At 35.1% G+C, this 19,836-nt stretch overlaps 1 protein-coding gene across 9 annotated transcripts in view; it reads left to right on the top strand.

Annotated features, from left to right (window-relative positions):
• The window catches only part of THOC2 (THO complex subunit 2), a 49,575-nt gene that overhangs the window by 20,858 nt on the left and 8,881 nt on the right, over positions 1-19,836 (top strand). For 4 of the 9 annotated variants that reach the window (XM_058847499.1, XM_058847502.1, XM_058847505.1 and 1 more), the window contains 21 exons: positions 1,695-1,736; positions 2,410-2,451; positions 3,452-3,582; positions 3,669-3,770; positions 4,317-4,401; positions 5,370-5,463; positions 5,894-5,974; positions 6,254-6,350; positions 8,107-8,224; positions 8,729-8,908; positions 9,514-9,678; positions 10,350-10,625; positions 11,075-11,216; positions 13,576-13,733; positions 14,432-14,560; positions 15,057-15,188; positions 15,274-15,458; positions 16,191-16,375; positions 16,672-16,777; positions 17,148-17,584; positions 18,445-18,503. In XM_058847499.1, coding sequence (XP_058703482.1) covers positions 1,695-1,736; positions 2,410-2,451; positions 3,452-3,582; positions 3,669-3,770; positions 4,317-4,401; positions 5,370-5,463; positions 5,894-5,974; positions 6,254-6,350; positions 8,107-8,224; positions 8,729-8,908; positions 9,514-9,678; positions 10,350-10,625; positions 11,075-11,216; positions 13,576-13,733; positions 14,432-14,560; positions 15,057-15,188; positions 15,274-15,458; positions 16,191-16,375; positions 16,672-16,777; positions 17,148-17,584; positions 18,445-18,503 — 2,946 coding nt within the window. Of the gene's footprint in view, positions 1-1,694; positions 1,737-2,409; positions 2,452-3,451; positions 3,583-3,668; positions 3,771-4,316; positions 4,402-5,369; positions 5,464-5,893; positions 5,975-6,253; positions 6,351-8,106; positions 8,225-8,728; positions 8,909-9,513; positions 9,679-10,349; positions 10,626-11,074; positions 11,217-13,575; positions 13,734-14,431; positions 14,561-15,056; positions 15,189-15,273; positions 15,459-16,190; positions 16,376-16,671; positions 16,778-17,147; positions 17,585-18,444; positions 19,327-19,836 lie in introns of all 9 variants that reach the window. The other 5 variants (XR_009278520.1, XR_009278521.1, XM_058847500.1 and 2 more) reach the window with 5 other exon arrangements.

The raw sequence follows: 19,836 nt of genomic DNA on the forward strand, positions 1-19,836 counted from the left end.
GTATGACACAACAGCTGGTCAAAACATAAAAAAATAAGAATTATTCTGGTGTCAAAAAATGCTTGTCCTGCTAATTGTATGATATTCAAATGCTGAAACAAAAGTTTCGACTCAGGACAAACTTGGATAATCTTATTTTAATTTTTGATCAATTTTATGATCTATAAACATCTTTATGAACAACTTAAGACACTGTAGGTTTATAACTATGGGTATTTAGTGACATCTAGTTTCCCACTTTGGTATTCATATTTTAAAATATTATCTGTGTGTGTACAGTTAAAAAACCCAACAGACATATGCTACGGACTGCCTGGAAGCTTCTACATTATTACAGCACCAATGTAGTCAATGAGGACTGAGAGCCTAATACACGTGCAGTACAAATAATTTCAGCTTTCTATTCCAGCTGTTAGGTTACTTGGGAAGCAGAGGATGTTGCATCCTTCACGTTTTTTCCCCATTCTGTCTAGTTAAAATGCTACTGCTGTTGATTTTGTGTCAGTGACAAATCTTTGGATTCTTCTAAGGATGAGTTCAATGTGGCAATTGCTTCAAGTTGCTGACTTCAGAAATTAATTGATCTCTTGAGATGGGTTACTGTCTAGTGACCATATCTTTACCATGTGTCTGTCTATTGAAGGATTGGCAGTGTGACCTGTTTTAAAAGGCTGCAAGTTGCATTTATATTCTGAACTCCCTTAAAATATATTCAGTTCAGATTGAGGCTTATGATTACTTTTGCTGCTTTTCTGGAATTTTGCTATTGAACTAGCAGTTTCTGGTTTATTCTCAAGTTAACAATAGGGGGTTTAATTTTTTTTTTTGACAGCAGCTCAAAGAAACTTTGGAATAAATAATTTTGAAATTGCTGCTATTATCAATGAACAACCGGTCCACCTCCCCAAAACTTAAAAATCATGGATGGTGTTACCCAGCATTTTATTTTAACTTATGACAGAAAATTTGATTGATCTAAGTGGTACTGGAGGGGAAATTTTCAGTTTTATAACTTTCTTTTTCTTAAAAGTATTTTTATTTCCACTGAAACTAACAAATATTGGAATGCTCATAGTTTGTATACTGCCTGAGGGGAGGCTTTCATGTCCAGCTATACCTGATGATGCAGAGCTAAGAGCACAGATAATTCTTGGGATTGAGGATCTTTTTGTTCAAAGTAGCAGATTTTGTCAAGAAAATTTATTCTTGTTAGGTTCCAAGATGCAGTGATAAGTGAAAGACCTAAAATAACTTTGGGTTCCATGTAGTCTTTGTAATAAAATAATGGGAATGTCAATTATTTCCCTACTTCCAAATCTCTATAATTTCTTCTCGTCTAGAATGGTGAGATTTCCCAGTGGTAAATACTCTCACTTTATAGTATGCTTATTTCTTGCGGCCAGTGAGAAGACTGATTTCACTTCAGTGATATTTTGCAATGACAGTGCAGTTAAGTTGGAAATTATAATTTTAAGGGACTAATGCATTTTATTGCTGTCAGCAGACTATTAGGACTGCTTTGTAATTGAAGTATTGAATGTCTGTGAGAAAGCCCTGTTTCTGATGATATGCACAGTGAAATGGAGATTACTTGCTTATAGAATCTCTTGTGCAGGTTTATTGTAAATATACTTATATAACAGTTTTAATGTGTTTCTGACAAGAATGAGCAACATTTTAGCTATTTGCTCTAGGCTGGAACTGTGAAGAAATTCGTCAGTGACAGAGTGGTTAAGGTAACACAGGGAAAGTTATTTCTAATGCATTGTTGCCATCAGCATGTTCTAGTTGTGAAACTACATTTAACACAGTAGAAATATTGTAACTGAAGGTAATTTAACTCTTAAGTTAACCCATACAGTAGTTTAAAAGTTAGTATACTAACACTGCACTGCAGCTTTCATGCTAAAGTGTACCTTTAAAATAATTGTGGACTTACTGGTGTGATAGCTTAATATGCTTTTCATGGTGAGTGGAACAAGCAGAGAGAAAAAGTAATGTAATAATGAAGACTAAAAGCTTAAGAAGGTGTTATTGTGAGACAAAGATGGGGAAATAGTCTATGGCTGTTGGTAGCTGCAGATTTTTTAGGTAGAAGGTGAATGCTTAGGCATTTTTTTCCTCTCCAGTAAGAAAATTCAATATTTCATATGTAATAGCAAGTTTCCTTGTACCTTTAGCTATTATTTCTTTCTGGACAAAATTGCACAAAGCCTCTCTATATGTAAGGAATGCATTTCATCTGTGCATTTGAATTTCTGTTTAAAAATACTTTAATGCTGACAGATGTGGCAAATTAAACATTTAAATGATGCTTGGCCTGTCAGGTTTATGCTTTTGCTGAGATAGCCCTGCTGAAGCTGTCTTACATTAACTGTACTATAATTAACATGATTGTCTTTGTTATAGTTTCAGTCTGATGGAAGCAAACAAGAAGATAAAGAGAAAATGGTGAGTTTATTTTGGACGAAGGTGTTTTTATGCAAGATTGTAATGGTGACCAAATGTGCATTTTACTTCTTATTTGCTCAGAATCAGCTGGAATCCTCCAGCTACTTATTCTATAAATACACTTCATGGTGGGGAAAAGCATAAAGACAAATTGGACATAGTGGGAGGTGTTTATTGGTACAATGATTTTTTTTTAAATTGCTTAATTTATTTACTTCAAAATTTTCTAATTTATTATCAAGATCGTTTACAGTGAAATCCAGATGTTTAGTTGAAATCTAACTTAATAAACAAGTGGGTTTTTTTTATTTTTTAATCAATAAGTTTTCAGTATGAATTTTCTGCAGTTTTCATTGTTATGTATTCCTTTCTCACTTACCATGATTTCCTGAATCATTGTAGAAAAAAATATTTTCTGGGTTTTGCTTTTTATTTATTTATTTTTTTTTAAAATTGTTGTTGCTGCTAGTTATTCTAGAATAGCTCAGTGGAAAGGAGAAATGTTTAAGAAAGGGTCAGGATAGGATACTGAAAACATGGACATTGGAAACGTGTCCTGCAAACATGTATAACGCTTTCAGGTTTTTATCTGAAATTTTGAAAATGGAAGTAAAGATAAGGAATACCTTAATACATTGAAAGCAGTTGCCAAAATGAACTTTTTCCTATGTTGTTGTGCTTCATGCAAGTCCACACAATATGCATTTTTTAATGGGATGTTTGATTCGAAAATGAGTGCAACCTACTGAAGATTGCAGTAGCTTTGTTCTGGTATCTTATATAGGCAGATAAAATATTGACAATATATATAGTCCATAAATTATATACTAAATGATTTATGATGATAGATATTTCTAGGTCCTATTTAGATTTTTGTTCTGGAAGTCTTAATCTTGTGGTATACTTGTTTTTTAATCAAATTTTCCATTCATGCATCTGTGCATGGCATGTATAACATTGCTTCTAAGATAGTTACCTTGGGGTTTTGTCTTTATCCCAGGAGACTCTGTTCAGCTGTTTGTTGAGTATTACTGATCAAGTCTTGCTTCCATCTCTTTCCTTGATGGACTGCAATGCATGCATGTCTGAGGAATTATGGGGAATGTTCAAAACCTTTCCGTACCAGTACCGGTGAGTAGAATGATTTGTTTCCATCCTTTGGAATGGGCTGTTCAGATGTCAGTTCTGAAATTCCTTTTCCTGTATAACTTTTCCAGGTACCGTCTCTATGGGCAATGGAAGAATGAAACATATAATAGTCACCCACTTCTTGTGAAAGTTAAAGCTCAAACCATAGACCGAGCCAAATACATTATGAAGTAAGTGGTCTATTCCCATAAATAATAATGAACTGTAATACAGTGTATTCCATATTACCAGCTGGAGAAAAAAAAGCTTGACAAATACATTCCCTGACTAATGACTTACTAATTTCTCAAATAGTCCTTGTTTAACGTAATATTTAATTATATTACATTATATATAATATAAAATTATAATTAATATTTAATGTATTGTGGTTAAAAACCATCAAATAACCAAGGATACAGACAAATTTGTCACGTTTGATGTATGTGGTACAGATTTCACTGACAAATTCTGAAAGCAAAATGTTTGAAGTTGAAGCTAGAATATGGTCCATAGTAATAGAGGGACAACTGAATTGGTTGTTCTGTCTGCATCTTGGAGAATTTCTCAATTTCCATTTCTCAATGGATTAGTATTTCTATGCTGAGATGTCTTGAAAACACATTTGATAGCGAGAATTTAGTCTCTGAGACTAAAAGGTGTTTCTTCAGTGAAACTAACCTGTTTTAATATTCTTCTAGCTTGTCTTTTGTAATAAAATATGTCCTTATTTACAGGCGCTTAACTAAGGAAAATGTGAAACCCTCTGGAAGACAAATTGGGAAGCTCAGCCACAGCAATCCTACAATTTTATTTGATTATGTATGTAGTTACCTGTATTTGAGTGCTGTTTCATCCTGACAACAGATAATTGAAGTTCAGGAAGGGACCTGCAGTTCAAATTTCATTATTTTTTACTTTTGATACAAATTTTAAAATATAGTAATTTTTTAGTAGTGCACATAGTAAGGTACTAAATATGACTTATTAATACTTAGATATTAAATATGGAAACATCTCTTGAAAAACCAACTGCAGAAAAAGTTTTAATTTCAGATAGCAGAGGTGGGTCTCAGGTACAGGTTATGCAGAATGTGAATTCAGGTTAAGTTACTCTGACAGTTGTCTATGAGTGGGGTGGAGATGGATCAGGGTCATTAGAAGAAAATGCAAAGCTTTGAAGTCTGAAATGCACCTATGAAGTTGGGAAGGATTTTTAAGATTGCTTGGTGCTACAGAGTGCTGGAGAGGTGTTAAAATGTGTTGATGGGCCTCCATCTTAGTCGCAACTGTGACTTAAGGGCATTGATTTACCAGTTTTTAGATTTTACTTGAAGAAATTACTGCTGCAATACGCACACGTGTGTCATGTACCAAAGAGAGCATCCTGGAACTTGATTAATACAGTTTACTTCTAGTCTTTCATGACCTAGCTTCATGGTTTCAGTTGTTTTTTTTTTTAAATAGTCTTGTATTACAACTACGTGTTGTAGCAACAGGAAATCCTGCTGATAAGGTTTAGGATTCTTAAAAAAATAATAGGAAAAAAATGTTTTCATTATTTTATTTGCTGATAATTGAAAAGGGAAAATATACAGAATGGTTTTTACATGTTAGAGACATGTTTCACCGATATCTTTAAGGTACTGGATAGATTAATGAGATTACCTGCTTACTTTGACAGTTGTTTAGGACCTTAGAAAAATTAATTTTAAGCATGTTTTGTGTAGGTTTTGAAGGCAAGTTTGTTAAAAGCCCCTGTTCAGCTGAATGTCTGTTGTAACTTGCAGATTTTATCGCAAATACAAAAATATGATAACTTGATAACTCCGGTTGTTGATTCGCTGAAATACCTCACTTCCCTGAACTATGATGTCTTGGCATGTATCCTTTGATGTAAATCACTACATCACTTATTGATAAAGCTGCAGTTGTAGCCAGATTAAATCTGTTATCTGTGAGTAAATATTGTGTTTTCTCTTCTTGTTGCTTTTTGCTGGAAATTTTAGTGAAGTTTGCAAATACCTTTGCATTTGTAGTGGGTTATGGAATCCTCTCTTAATTATTTCACACTATGAAAATTATTATTGTTTTTACTACTTTCACTCTTGAAAGCATAGTAATCTTGTAAATAGTGAGGTAATACTGCTTGTAGGTTACTTTTTCATGTTTTTTAATTTTTTTAAAGCCATAGCTCTGTTAATGCTTACTGTGCTTATATATCATGTTTATATATTACAAAAGCCAGAAAAACAAGTCTGTAACTTTTGTGCTTGTAAGTAGAGGAGAAATACTCTCTTTAACTCCATTAAAGATTGTATCATTGAAGCACTGGCAAACCCTGAGAAGGAGAGAATGAAGCATGATGACACTACAATCTCAAGCTGGCTGCAGAGTTAGTATTCTTGTTTCATTTATTACAATATGTTTAAAATACTTCACACACGCCCCCCCCCTCCCCATGATCTATTGAACCATTGACCATTATGATCAATATTTCACTTGCACCTACTGGTTACTATTTTCAACAAAATGGAGAGCTGGCAAGTTTAATCAATAGGATTGTTTTTCCCTTTGTATTACAGAAATGCATGTATTGCTAAGATGCCATGTGCACTTTGTTTATGTTTAGTTAATAAAGAGGTGAAGTCACAGCTGTTTCCCTTTGTTCTAGGTCTGGCAAGCTTTTGTGGTGCCATTTTCCGAAAATACCCAATTGAACTTGCAGGCCTTCTGCAGTATGTGGCCAACCAGCTGAAAGCTGGCAAAAGGCAAGTATTGCTCAATGGATCCTTATAAACTCAGCTTTTATAAAGTGCTATTTAGGTGTTTGCCAATACACAGGCACCTGACGTAGTTGTTGCTCTAGCACTTGTAAACTCTGTTCATAGCACTGGGAAGGTTAAATACCAGAAAGAAAGAATGATATACTCTTCAGTACATTACTTTTCCTCTAATTGTATTGCTGTGACATTCCTGAAACAGTGATTTTTCATCTTTAATTTATTTTAATAGTTTTCTTAACAGCTAACCAGACAGGGGAAAAAAACCTGCCAGTGTGTAATTACATCACGGAAGTTATTGTACATTATTTAAAAAATAGCATCCATTATATAAAGCAGTGTGACTGTTACAGTTTGTTTTTCTTTTCTCATGTCTTCTCTGCAGGAATGGCTCTTAACATTTTAATATTATTTAAATACTTTATCTAATTAATTTAGTGGTAGTTTAATTGCTTCTTCCTGTGTCAATGCCAATCATAACTCAAAACAAGTTTTCCAGTTTGACTTTTCCTTTTGTCTTTCCATTGTCATCACTTAGTAGTATTGTTTCATTTACTTACTTAATTTTAATGTTATCACATAGGTGAGTATCAGCTTATTTTTATTAGAAATCCCCATATGGTTGTTGAATGGCAGCTTACCAATGGTGATAACACAGCATGTTATTTTAGGGTAGTTATGTTGAGAAATGTAGTTTTTTTCCCCTTCCTTGCAACATAGACATTCACTCTCATACGCTCCTCTGTCCCTACTTTTTGTTCTGATGATGGCAATCACATTGAGCTACAGAGGAAGGGTAAGTAATGTTTATTGTTTTTTCCCAAAATTACAACTGAAAGTATTTTGGGAAAAAAAAAAAAAGGTCAGTTTAGTACTTGGGGATCATAAAAATAAAATGGATTTACCTGTATGACCAGTTTCACAGGACTACAATATTCAGGTATTTGAATTGGAGCTTATGCTGGTATTGCACAGTTCATAGAAAAAAAAGTACTTATGGTTGGAACAGCAAACAAAAATACAAGCTGTATGAATTATTTAAAGATGGTACTTTCTTTTGGAAGGCATGGGTCAATGCTTTTTATAAGTAAGTCACAGAAATTTCAGAAGTTAACTGGAAAACATTGCTTTGTTTTGTGTGATTGGGATACAATTTGCTATACTTCTGTCAAAGAAAAGTCATTGTCCTTATGGAATTCAGGAAGTAAAACCTAGTCTCTGGGCAGGATGGGTAATGGAATATTTTATATATTGTGTTTCAAGTAAAAATAAGATGTTTTTCATGTTCCTAAGTAACCTCTCCAGACTACCTTTGCCAATGCATTTCTAAGGCTGTGTACAATTCTAGAAACTCTTAACAAAATATAAAATATTCCATATTCATTAAATAACTGTGTAGATATAGTTTGAAACATGGACAGCAACAAAAGGGAGCAATAAACTTTGGTTAATTTGCTGATACTTAATAGCACCACATTCACTACCATCTTCAAAAACAATTAAGGTGTTCTGAAGGGGTTCTGAAATCCATCTGTGGAATGACTGCATTGCTTTTAAGTACAAGCTTTTTTCTTGCAATTAAGAAATCCTTGTGCTTGACATACCAGTTTCTTCTTGAAAAAAGAATGAGAATGTTGTTTAACATGCACTGTGGTGCTGCTATGTAATATATATTGAGTGTCATAGCTTCCGGTTCTTAAACAAATTGTCTTGTTTTTACTCCACTTGTCTGTTTTCTTTGCAGCTTTGATTTGCTTATTTTAAAAGAGGTAGTGCAGAAAATGGCGGGGATAGAAATTACGGAAGAAATGACGATGGAACAATTGGAAGCCATGACTGGTGGAGAACAACTGAAAGCTGAGGTGTGTTTGTGTTAAATTTAATAATAACTATTGCTTTTTATTTGTGGTTCTAAAGACTCTGGTTCAATAACTCTGGCAGCATAGCTGAGAAAAGTGTGTGCCTTCTTGGAATTTCTGCCTCTTTTGAGCTTACAGGCCTTGAGAGAGGCAGCCAATGTAGTGGAGATGTGAACCTTAATTCTTGTGCACCACAGCATCTCATTTTCAAGGAGAGAGTGTTACATGACAGACCTGTGCATTCCAGCAGCCACTGAGCTTGGATGTGGTGTAGTCCTGCTGGCTCAGCCCTGCTCGGGGGAGTAGCAAAAACTATTTAAAACATACAAGACTCGTTAATTTCTGATTCTTCTATACATACATTGCAGTTCAGTATCCAGAGAGTTTGACTGATGGACAGGAAACTCTATGGCTGTTAATTCATCAGTATTTCTGCAGTCAGCATACATAGATTCCGTTTGTGATGCACTATTTTCCAGCTTGGGTAACTTCTTCTGTACTGTGCAGGGTGGATACTTTGGTCAAATCAGGAATACAAAGAAGTCATCGCAGAGATTAAAAGATGCTTTATTGGACCATGATCTTGCCCTCCCACTGTGCCTGCTTATGGCTCAACAGAGAAATGGTGTTGTCTTTCAAGAAGGAGGGGAAAAACATCTGAAGCTGGTGGGAAAACTGTATGATCAGGCAAGTAAAAACACCTGTTTTAATGAGATCCCCTCCTTTTTGTTAACTTCTAGTTTATCAGCACAGTATGTAAGGATTCAGCACATAAATAATGAAAATGTTTAGAATTATATATAAGAATACAGTGCAATAAATAAAAATACATAGGAATTTTAAAACTAATTGCAGGGTTGCTCTATTTTAATATATGGGTGTATTAAAAGTATATTATATTGACAAGTGACCTCTGAGTAAAAGAGCAAAGCATCCATTATCATAAAAAGTTAAATTCTTATTTTTTAAGTGTCCATTGTGTTTTTCTAATCTTACTTTGGTAAATTAAACTTCCTTTCTTTAAAAAAAATACTTTGCTGCCTCAGGCAGTAGGAACTAGTTGCATTCCATTTTGGTGGATTAGAATGCTCTTGAGTTCTGGTGGCTTTTCTAGGTGGAGTTTCTTATTTTATTGTTCTTCCCCCATTAGATTTTTTTTTCTCTACTATTTGGTGTTAGCATTTTTAACAAGAAGCGAAAAATTTTAAAAAAGCAAGCTTTGAAGCTCTCCCTAACTTAATTGTTGAACAAAATAATAATGTTTGCTAACTTTTTGTATTTTTTACTTGTAGTGCCATGACACCTTGGTACAATTTGGTGGGTTTTTAGCATCCAATCTAAGCACAGAGGATTACATTAAGCGAGTGCCTTCTATTGATGTTCTTTGTAATGAGTTTCACACACCTCACGATGCTGCATTTTTCCTCTCAAGACCCATGTATGCACACCACATTTCAGTGAGTACAACTCTTCTGTTTGTCTGCTCGCAGTGCTGCTCTGATACCTGTTACCAGTACATGTGGTAGGTTCCAGATAAAAATTGTTTGCTAAATAGAACTTGCAAAGTTTTCTGAGTAGAATTAAAAATAGAAACTTTGGGCTGGAACAGGTTATCCTTAATCTTTTTAGAAAATATGACCCATGTGTCAGCTTTGACACAACTGACAGAAGTAGCTAATGAAGTCACCTGTTTGGATGTCTTGGGCTATCAAGAGGAATTCTTTCCCTCCCTATTCCCTTGAAGGTATAAGTTCTGCTGCAGGTGTTTTAGGTGGATTTTTGCTGTGGAGGAAAGTGTTGCAGCTGGCAAATGGTGTGCTATCTCAGGAAGTGTCAGAAATTAATTTGTTCCTGCATCTAAAAAATTCAATATGGAGAGCAGTTTTTACTTGGTGTAGTATAGTATGTTACTATAACAGGTAGCAGCATCAGTGAAGAGCGATAAATCCATCCAATAAGGATGAAGACTAAAGGTTCTGTATAAGGTTCTTCAGTGCTTTATGTACTGACATTTCAGTAGTAAATGTTGTATAGAAAAGTTTTTGAGAAAAGTTAAATTATTCTATTAAGTTTAATTTTTGTATATGTAGATTACAGTTTTTTATTTATTTTATTTTTTTATCCACAGTCAAAGTATGATGAGCTAAAGAAAGCTGAGAAGGGAAATAAACAGCAGCACAAAGTTCACAAATACATTACATCATGTGAGCTGGTGATGGCTCCTGTTCACGAAGCTGTGATTTCTCTGCACCTCCCTAAAGTATGGGATGACATCAGCCCTCAGTTTTACGCTACATTCTGGTCTCTAACAATGTATGACCTTGCCGTGCCACACAGCAGCTATGACAGAGAAGTCAATAAACTTAAAGTCCAGATGAAAGCCATAGATGACAATCAGGAAATGGTATGTTGATATCATTTTGTGGTTCAGTTTAAACTTTTCTAGCCTTGCAAGTGTTTCTTTTCGTGAAGTATTATATTAAGGTTGTTTAGATCTATGAAGTTTTGTCTCCTGGTTCATCCATTCTGATTTGCCACGTTAACCTAATCTGGATTGACTTTCCTTCATAATTTCTATGTTAAAAGTACTGATGACTCCACTAAGTGAAAATTACTGGAAAATCAATTTCAGAAAGCAGGTCTTGAGACCTGTATCTATGGTTTGTCTGTTCACTCTTGTCTTAACTTAAATAGTAACTAAACCATTAAATTCATAAAATCAGTTGATTATTAGAGCAGAACATTTTTGAGTGAGAAGGTTTTTAAGTATTCTTTAGTATTACCAGGAACATATTGCTCCATCTATAGCAAGTTTTAGTATAATACTAAATTAGTTACACTGACATTTTATAGCCTCCAAATAAAAAGAAAAAAGAAAAAGAACGTTGCACAGCTTTGCAGGACAAGCTCCTTGAAGAGGAGAAGAAGCAGTTGGAGCATGTGCAGAGGGTTCTGCAGAGACTGAAACTAGAGAAAGATAACTGGCTTCTGGCAAGTAAGTGTGTCCAAGGGAAATGCTGTGGATGTTTTTATAGTCATCACTGTCTCCAGAACTTCCTTGCAATAATACTGTTAATGTTAATTTGAAAATTTGATCTCTTTATATGATGAGGTCTGTTAGTGAGGTAAATTTTTAGTTAGAATGTAATGTGTCTTTGAAAATGCTGAGTCATTGGTTTTCATAGAGAAGTTTTGTTTCTTGCAATGTCAAGACTTTTTAAATTTTGCCCTAGTTTAGAAAATAAGTTAGAGACTGACCAATTCAGTGGAAACTTATAATTGCAAGCTGGCTTGTACTTGTTAACTGCAGTTAGAATGCTGCTAAGTTAGTATAATTGCTACAGAACAAAAAGTAGGCATGTAAAGTCTCAATGACTGGTTTGGGTTAACTTAGTTTGTTTGAGTTCTGTGATTAGGAGCAATATGCCAGAATTTGGGTTCCAAACCCTGTTTCAATGACAAGATAAGTGTTGTGCCAGCCTAACAGCCTCATTCAGTGAGACAGCATGCACATGTTTCATAGAGCAGATATGCAGCAAGCAGAATCAAGTTTTTTCTCCTACAAAACGTCTGTAATGTTTCATGTTGCTTGTGAACTCTGGTGGAATGGTTAATCTGAAATGTTTTTCTCTGGTCAGTTTTCTTCTCTGGATGAACTTTGAGTTTGTAACTGGAAGTAGTAGTTCGTCTGTTCCCAAGAAGCCTAGCATAATCCAGTGGAAAAGAGTTTTGTTGTCCAACTCATGTAAGATCCATCCAACTGGTTTAATGAAGAAACACTGTTCCCTATAAATACTTAATGTACTGTAGTAAATGAACTACAAGAAATTACTGGTTGAAAAATTGCTCGTTGATAAAAACTTGGTATAAAGGTGACTTTGTAAATTTGTCTATGTAAAGAATCACCCAAAAGTGTGTAGAAAATAGTTTGCATAGGTATACACATAACTCTTTGTGGTATACTGGGAATAGCTTATTGTAGGCTCTTGTGCTCAGGCTTCAGTTGAATGAAGTTTCCCAGCGTTGTATCCAGAGGCAAACTTACAGTTTCAGCAGTTTGCTCATTAAAATAAATAATCTGTAATTGTACTACATGAGGAAGTAGAACAGCACATCCACTGTAGTAGTGGGCTTTATTATTATTTTTTAAATTATTTATATTTAATTTTTTTAAGACTGCCATCCTGTCTACAGACTTTTGATAGAGTGTTTGTACCCTTATGAATAGGTTAATTTTTGGTAGAGTAGACAGGTAGCTTTAGCAATTGGAGACTACTTATTCTGACTGGCTTTTACTTGCTTTGTCTGTACACTTCTGAAGCAACACATTGTCCTATGAACTGTGATTCCCTTGGTAGATTTTTCCTTTTTGTTAGTTATCAAATGTTTGTTATAACCTTTGAGGGGTAGATACTAAAATTAAGCAAAGTCAGTATCAAGTTTTTAGTTAAGTAAAAGTTTGACAGTCCTTTCTTGAGCAAGCTTTATTCTGTGAGCATTGCGAAATTGAAGCAAGTAAACCTTGGGAATTATGAATTATTGTGGCCTGTGCAAAACCACCAGTGGTTCTTGTAAGGATCATGACTGTTCTTCCTTTGAGGGCACTTTGAATCCACTTAGTCTTTGATTCTGTACTTCCTCTGATCTCGCTTTCATGCTGTAAATTCCTCTCAGCTTGTTTTTATGTTCTTTATTGCCATGGGACCAGTTTGGCTATGTGTTGGGCTGTTGAGTTTACCAACCTATGGTTGATCAAACAGAAACAGGTAACTTGAACTTGATACAGTGCAGTCGTTTACTGAGTGGTAGAGAGAAACTTTCACAAAATGGGTGTGTATTGGGGTAGTGGTTTACTGAAGGCTGTTCTTTAAATTCCTCTGTGTGTTTGATTAATTGGAAAAATGATTATTAATGGACTCTGTAGAGACAATATGTTCTTCAGTTTTGAAGGAAACCAAACAAAGTCAGCCCAATGCAGAAAGATGAAAGAAAGTGTTCTAGGGAAATAGCAGGTGGCGTTTGCTTTGCTGATGTACACAATTTGAGCAGGTGGAGAAGTTCACTGAAGATTTCCCAGAACGTGTTTTTAGCCTTGTGTGAAAGAAGAATTTTAGCAGTAAGATATAAGCATTTGCTACATCTATTCTATCTCCACCCTCAAACAGTTGCACTTATATTGACTTTTTCTGATCAGTGCCAAAGATATGTCTGAAATACAAGTGGCCAAATGTGCAAACACCAGAATATGGATCTGTCATACTGAACTTCTTGGGAAGAGAGTAGTTGAATGATAAGCCATTAATTTACTTCATTTTTCTTTTCTTTTTTCCCCTCTCAACTTTTGTTGTTTGAAGAATCTACCAAAAATGAGACTATCACCAAATTTTTACAGTTGTGTATATTTCCTCGATGCATTTTTTCGGCAATTGATGCAGTTTACTGTGCTCACTTTGTTGAACTGGTGCATCAGCAGAAAACACCCAATTTCTCCACACTTCTCTGCTATGACCGAGTAAGTAGCTAAAACTGTGTGTATCTACATCATTACCACTATGAACATCCCAAACTAGTGTCCCCCCTGCTTCCCAAAAGAGGTAAACAAGATCAGTTTGAAAGTTGTGTTTCATTCTAGAATCTGTGACAATCAGAAGTTCACTTTTATATTTCAGATCTTATGATCAAAGTTTTCTTAAAGCTTTAAGGGTTTATTTTCAATAAATGTTGTTTGTGTTTTACCCTAGTGAGTCTGGAATTTCAGAGCAAAGTCATTAGCTGTCTTAGGAGTTGTTTTCAGGTTTTGTAACCTTTAAGTAATCAGTATTTCCATGACCTGCTCTCATCTTCCCATTTTAGCTGTGTGTGCCATTTTCTTATTGTCCATCACCAGCAACAAAAAACTCTTTTGCATCAGCTTGGCTAGATGTTTACTTATACCAGCTCAAATCATTATTAATCTGAAAATAAAGCAATTACATCAGTGAAGACACTTGAACTGTTGAACAGTGTGTCAGCAGCAGCTGTATGCTTGGATTCTGCGCTAGGTGTGAAGGATCAGCAGTTGGGGAAACAAACAATATTTTATAAGAAGTCTGTTGTATTTGGAAACCAGCTTAATGGTGGTTTAGATGAGAGAAATGTATCATTTTTGTTAGGTTTTTTGCTTTTGTAATTCAGTAAGGTCATAGTAACATTTTCTTGCTCTATTCACAGGTTTTCTCTGATATTATATATACAGTTGCAAGTTGCACGGAAAATGAAGCCAGTAGATACGGCAGGTTTTTATGCTGTATGCTGGAGACCGTGACCAGATGGCACAGTGACAGAGTCATATATGAAAAGGTATAGAAAACTACTAAAATAAGTTTGCTCATTAGAATATGTGCTAACCATTTGTGTAATTTAGCCCAATAAAAATGGATTTAGTGAAACTGTTAGATATAAAAACAATGCAATTGAATTTTTCTGATGGCATGATCATAAAATCGACTTGTATATTACTATAATTCATGTAGTTTTGATGGAAGTAATTTTGTATGGTGTTAAAAGATATATTTGCTAAAAAACCACTTCCATTTCTGATTTTCACATGGCTTACCTCGAAGATAATTTAGGGAGCATATGGAAACTCACTTTATACTCCTTGCACAAGCTAGTTAAATTATTAATAATCTTTTCTCTCATCCACTACTTAAATTTCAATTAAATTAGCTTCAAAAAGATGTGAGTCACAAAAAACTGTAAAGTGTAATCGTGTCTCATTCTTTAGAGCTTAGGTTTTAGAATTACTGGTTTTGTTTCCTGAAAAATAATTTTTTCCTATTTGATGTGCATGTAGGAATGTGGCAACTATCCAGGCTTCCTAACTATATTACGAGCAACTGGATTTGATGGTGGAAATAAGGCTGATCAATTGGATTATGAGAATTTTAGACACGTGGTACACAAGTGGCACTATAAATTAACTAAGGTAAATAGAGATGCCAAAAACATTACATTTTTTGAATGCTTTAAAAAAACCCCAACAACTTCATTAGATTTAATTTATGTTTTAGGCTTCTGTGCACTGTCTGGAAACAGGTGAATATACACATATCAGAAACATCCTGATTGTGCTGACCAAAATCCTTCCATGGTATCCAAAAGTGCTGAATCTGGGTCAAGCCTTGGAAAGAAGAGTACACAAGATATGTCAGGAAGAGAAAGAGAAGAGACCTGATCTATATGCATTGGCTATGGGGTAACAACAACTTATTTAAGAAAGTGGTTAAAAGTGGATCATGAAAGGCATCTAAAGACTCGGAACTGTTACAGTCCTAACATTTGATTTTTACCTTATCACAGAAGATTTCGCTATCCTGCATCTTGGTGCTGGCAGTGTGAATGAAAACATTCATTTTGTGCTGGATGATCACTAATTTCCTTTACAAGACTCTAGTAAAACACTTAAAATAGTAAAGATTTCTACTCAGAAGAGCATAGCTTAATTTTAGAGAAATAATATAGCAGCAAGGAGATAGGAGGTATAGTAAAAGGAAGAATGCAAAGGGCTATTTCTGCAAGACTGGCTAGATATTGAAAGTGCATATGATCCTAAAATGCTTAGTTACATCTTACATCTTCCTGTGGTGAATGTGAAATCATCCTTGTATGCCTGAGGGGCAGTTCAGGTTGCCCTAACAGTCTGAAGTTCTGTCAGTAGTCAGTTTGTTCTGTGTGTTTGCCCAGGGGTGTGTGTATGTGTGGTGGTGAGGAAGAGGGTGTGGAAGTAGGGCTGCTTCTTGTGTCTAGTGGGTTTGTTTGTTTTTCTTTTTCTTTTGAGCTCATCGATACAGGGGGAAGAAACTGCGTATCAGTTTTTCCTAACTGTGAAATAAATAACAGATGAACTGTTAGATTAGATCCACATTTAAGATTCAATCCATGTTTTGCTTTATGTTTGTGCATATTTAACAATCTGTGCGACTTGCAGCTATTCTGGACAGTTGAAAAGTAGGAAGCCTTTCATGATACCTGAAAATGAGTTTCACCACAAAGACCCACCTGCCAGGAATGCTGTACCTGCAACAGTACAAAATGGGCCAGGTGGTGCTGGGATGCCTACGTCTCTCGCAATAAATACAGTTAGACTGGAAGAGGGCGCTACTGAGGAGACTGGTAAATACACCTATGATTATTATATGTTTATTTTTTAGTAGAATTTTTTGGACATTACAGGCTTCTCTCAAAATTTGCCTCATTAGGCTAAAAAGAAAAAGTATAAATTTTATGCTAAATAGTATCAGTGCGTGTTCTTTAATTTCACTTGGTTTTGGGAGAGAGTGATCTGCTGCCTATTTTAGCTGTTAGCGATGCATGACCTGACATGAGTATGCTCAGCTACTCATTGTATATTAACCAATAAGATATAGATTAACTACTTGAAATAGAGCTGTTCTCTTTCTTTTTTTAAGCAGATAAACTAAAGGAGAAGTCTCAGGGTGTGGTGAAAGTTATTAATAAAACTGTCAACGCTACACCGAAGGTGACAACAAGCAACGGAAACAGTGCATCTAATAGGTGAGAAAACCTGTTCTTACACATTCTCTATTTTCTTCCTTCCAAGCCATAGAAATACACTTGAAAATGACCTGCCTTTTATTTTTACTTCGGGGTTCTGTGTAAATAGTTTCCATTTCTTAAAGTTTAAAAAATGACATTATTTCTTTCAAAATACGCTGTTTTACTGGTAAATACATTTCATTTTAGTTACAAAGGACAAATAAGAACATTTGCTTGTTGTTGTTCTGATAAAGAAACAGCAAATCTGAAATCTTACAGTGTCTGCTCCAGGAAAATTCTGTCAAACATTCAGAAGTGAAACTTCTGTGACAGAGCTAGAGCTTTATGTTTCTGTATATGCTAATTGTCCATTTTATTTTTGATGCAGCAAAATTATTAAAGAGAAAGATGATAAGGAAAAAAGTGGGAAGGAAAAAGATAAAGAAAAAAAAGACAAGACTCCAGCTGCCACTCCGGAGATGAAGGCACTTGGGAAAGATGGGAAAGATAAACCGAAGGAAGAACGGGCAAACAAAGATGAGAAAGCAAGAGAGATCAAGGAGAAAACGCCAAAATCTGACAAAGAAAAGGAAAAAGTGAAGAAAGAAGAAAAAGCTTCAAAAGAAGAAAAGTCCAAGATGGTTGTTACCATCATTGAGTCAAAGTCAACTGCAGAAAAGGAGAGAGAAAAGGAGCCATCCAGAGAAAGAGATCTAGCAAAGGAAATTAAATCCAAGGAAAATGCTAAAGGAGGAGAAAAGGTGCCAGTAGCTGGGTCCTTGAAGTCACCTGTTCCCAGATCAGAAACATCAGAATCTGAAAGGGGTATGTTTGAATATTTAGTTTCTGTTCTTGTCTAGAAAAATAGAATGTGTCACTTGAAAATCACTGAGTGTCAAAACATGCCAGAGAAGTTGAGAGAGAATCTCTGCATAATAAGTGAGATGTTGACTAGCTTTTCAATTCAGTCATTATTTAAAGGAGGTGGTCAGAATATCTCCAAAAGGCAAACTATGTGAATGTGTGAATTTGACGCATCTCCAGTGAATGCTTGTTCTCACAAACCCTAATGTTTTTTAAATGTAAGTCTAAATGGTCTTTTATTATAATGTATAACTTTGACCATTTTGCAAGTTTTGCAAAAGTATAATGAAAAAACTTTGTGCGTTCTTTGAGAGCTTCATGGCAACCTTTGAATTAGAAGAAAACAGGGAAAGTGAAAGATACAGGCCTTTGCATCTTTAAGAAGGTTGCAGGAAGCTTTATCTGTCCCTTCTTATATTAAGGGTTAGCAAATCCTTATGTTATTACCTGAGGCTGATGTTGAGTTTTATATTTGTGTTGCTTAAGGCAAAAGCACATAAGGGAAGGCTATAGTGTTTTCTATTGGGTTCACCTGTTCAGGGTCTTCATAGCAATTCTGAAATTCAGATACTGACTTCCATAAAATAGAAATTTGGAGTGAGCATAATTTTGTAGCAGTTTGTTCACAGTACACTTCTGCTGCAAACTTTCATAAAGGTGGTCGAGGTATGCTACTAACTTTAGATAGCTTAAGGAAAATGAAATTCACACAGCAGTAAGAAATCTAGCTGTAATTATGTTGGTACTTCAGAAAGTGATATTATTTGATTCTCCTCTTTGAACTGTGTTTTAATAATGCCATTGTTCTGTTCTTTCCTCAGAACAAAAACGACGCAAAGTTGATACACATTCTTCTCCATCACATTCCTCAACAGTAAAGGTTAGTATAGCCTGAGGAAGGCAGCACCCATGTTAGGCTCACAAGTTTGGGATGCCAGTATTCGACTTCCTTCAAGTTTTGTGCCAAGTATATCACTGGAACCACTGGAGGTTTTATGTTGCATTAGAAAATGCATTCCTTTTCTTTATTGGCGGACTGTCTTTTTTTCTATAAAAATATTTTTTAATTAACCAAAATAATGCTTCAAGGACCTAGCACAAATTTTGTAAAATAGTGTTTGGAAATTTCAAGAGAATTTTTACACAGAAGTGCCTCATTGCTTTAAGCAGTCAGTTTTTTTGGAGTGCAATGGTAGCTACAAGCAAATGAGTCTTTGCAACAGAGTGGAGCATATTTTTCTGCACTTCTTTGAAGAATCTGTAGCACTGAAGATTTCTGGATGATACGGGATGTACGATACCTCTGAATTCATCAGGCTTCTTGATGAGCATCATACCGATATGTGCCTTCTAAGGAGGAGTCTTGAAAGGAGTTCCATTTTAAAGTCTCCTTGGTGATCAGTTCTCCTGTAGTTGTGTATATTCAGTGCGCATGCAGCTTCTGTTGTACCTTCCCTTCGAGGTTTGTTTATTTCCAATGGGTTCCCACCGTGTTGAGCCCTGCGTTACGATAAAACCAGATGTGGCCACCAAGCCTCCTATCCAGCAAAGAGAAACCCCAAGCACTCAAGCGCAGCACAAAACCATGGGCGTAGCCTACTTGAAGACTCAGGGTAGCCATTCCTTGCTCCATATTTATATTTTTCTAAACCATCTATGTTCATGGAATCTTTGAATTTGCAGTACGTTGAACATTTAAAACTGTAAGTTACCAATACTTCATCAAGAGCACTGTGATGGATTATGTGGGTCTTTAAACTTCATCATCTTACCAACTTTAGAACAAGTTCTTCTCTTTTTTCTGTTTTTTCAAAGTACATCTTTTTCTATGTAAAATAGAAAAAAATCTTTCGTTTACTGGAAAGATTTAATTTAGTTTTGGAGAATTCAAATAGGTTTTACTAGTTTTGAGGAAACAGGTGACAGTGATAAGTAGTCAGTGATGCAGTTTTTTATAAATTGCAGCATAAGGTCATTCTAGAGTAACTTCTACCACATTTAAATGAAAGTGGAGAAGATACAGGTTTAAAAGTATTTTAAACCTGTTTCACCTCTTGTTCAGCTATAGAGTTAAGACTACTTTTTCTTTATATTTTTGTCTAGGCAGGAGAGTGTGTTTCACTGCTTTAGGAAGAATTAGATATAGACTTAATTTTGTAGTTTATTTAATAGCAGAGTCTAGAGAATAGATAATGACTGTCTTTTTTCACCCC

The sequence above is a fragment of the Poecile atricapillus genome, chromosome 12 (assembly GCF_030490865.1).
Source record: "Poecile atricapillus isolate bPoeAtr1 chromosome 12, bPoeAtr1.hap1, whole genome shotgun sequence".
NCBI classification, from domain to species: Eukaryota; Metazoa; Chordata; class Aves; order Passeriformes; family Paridae; genus Poecile; species Poecile atricapillus.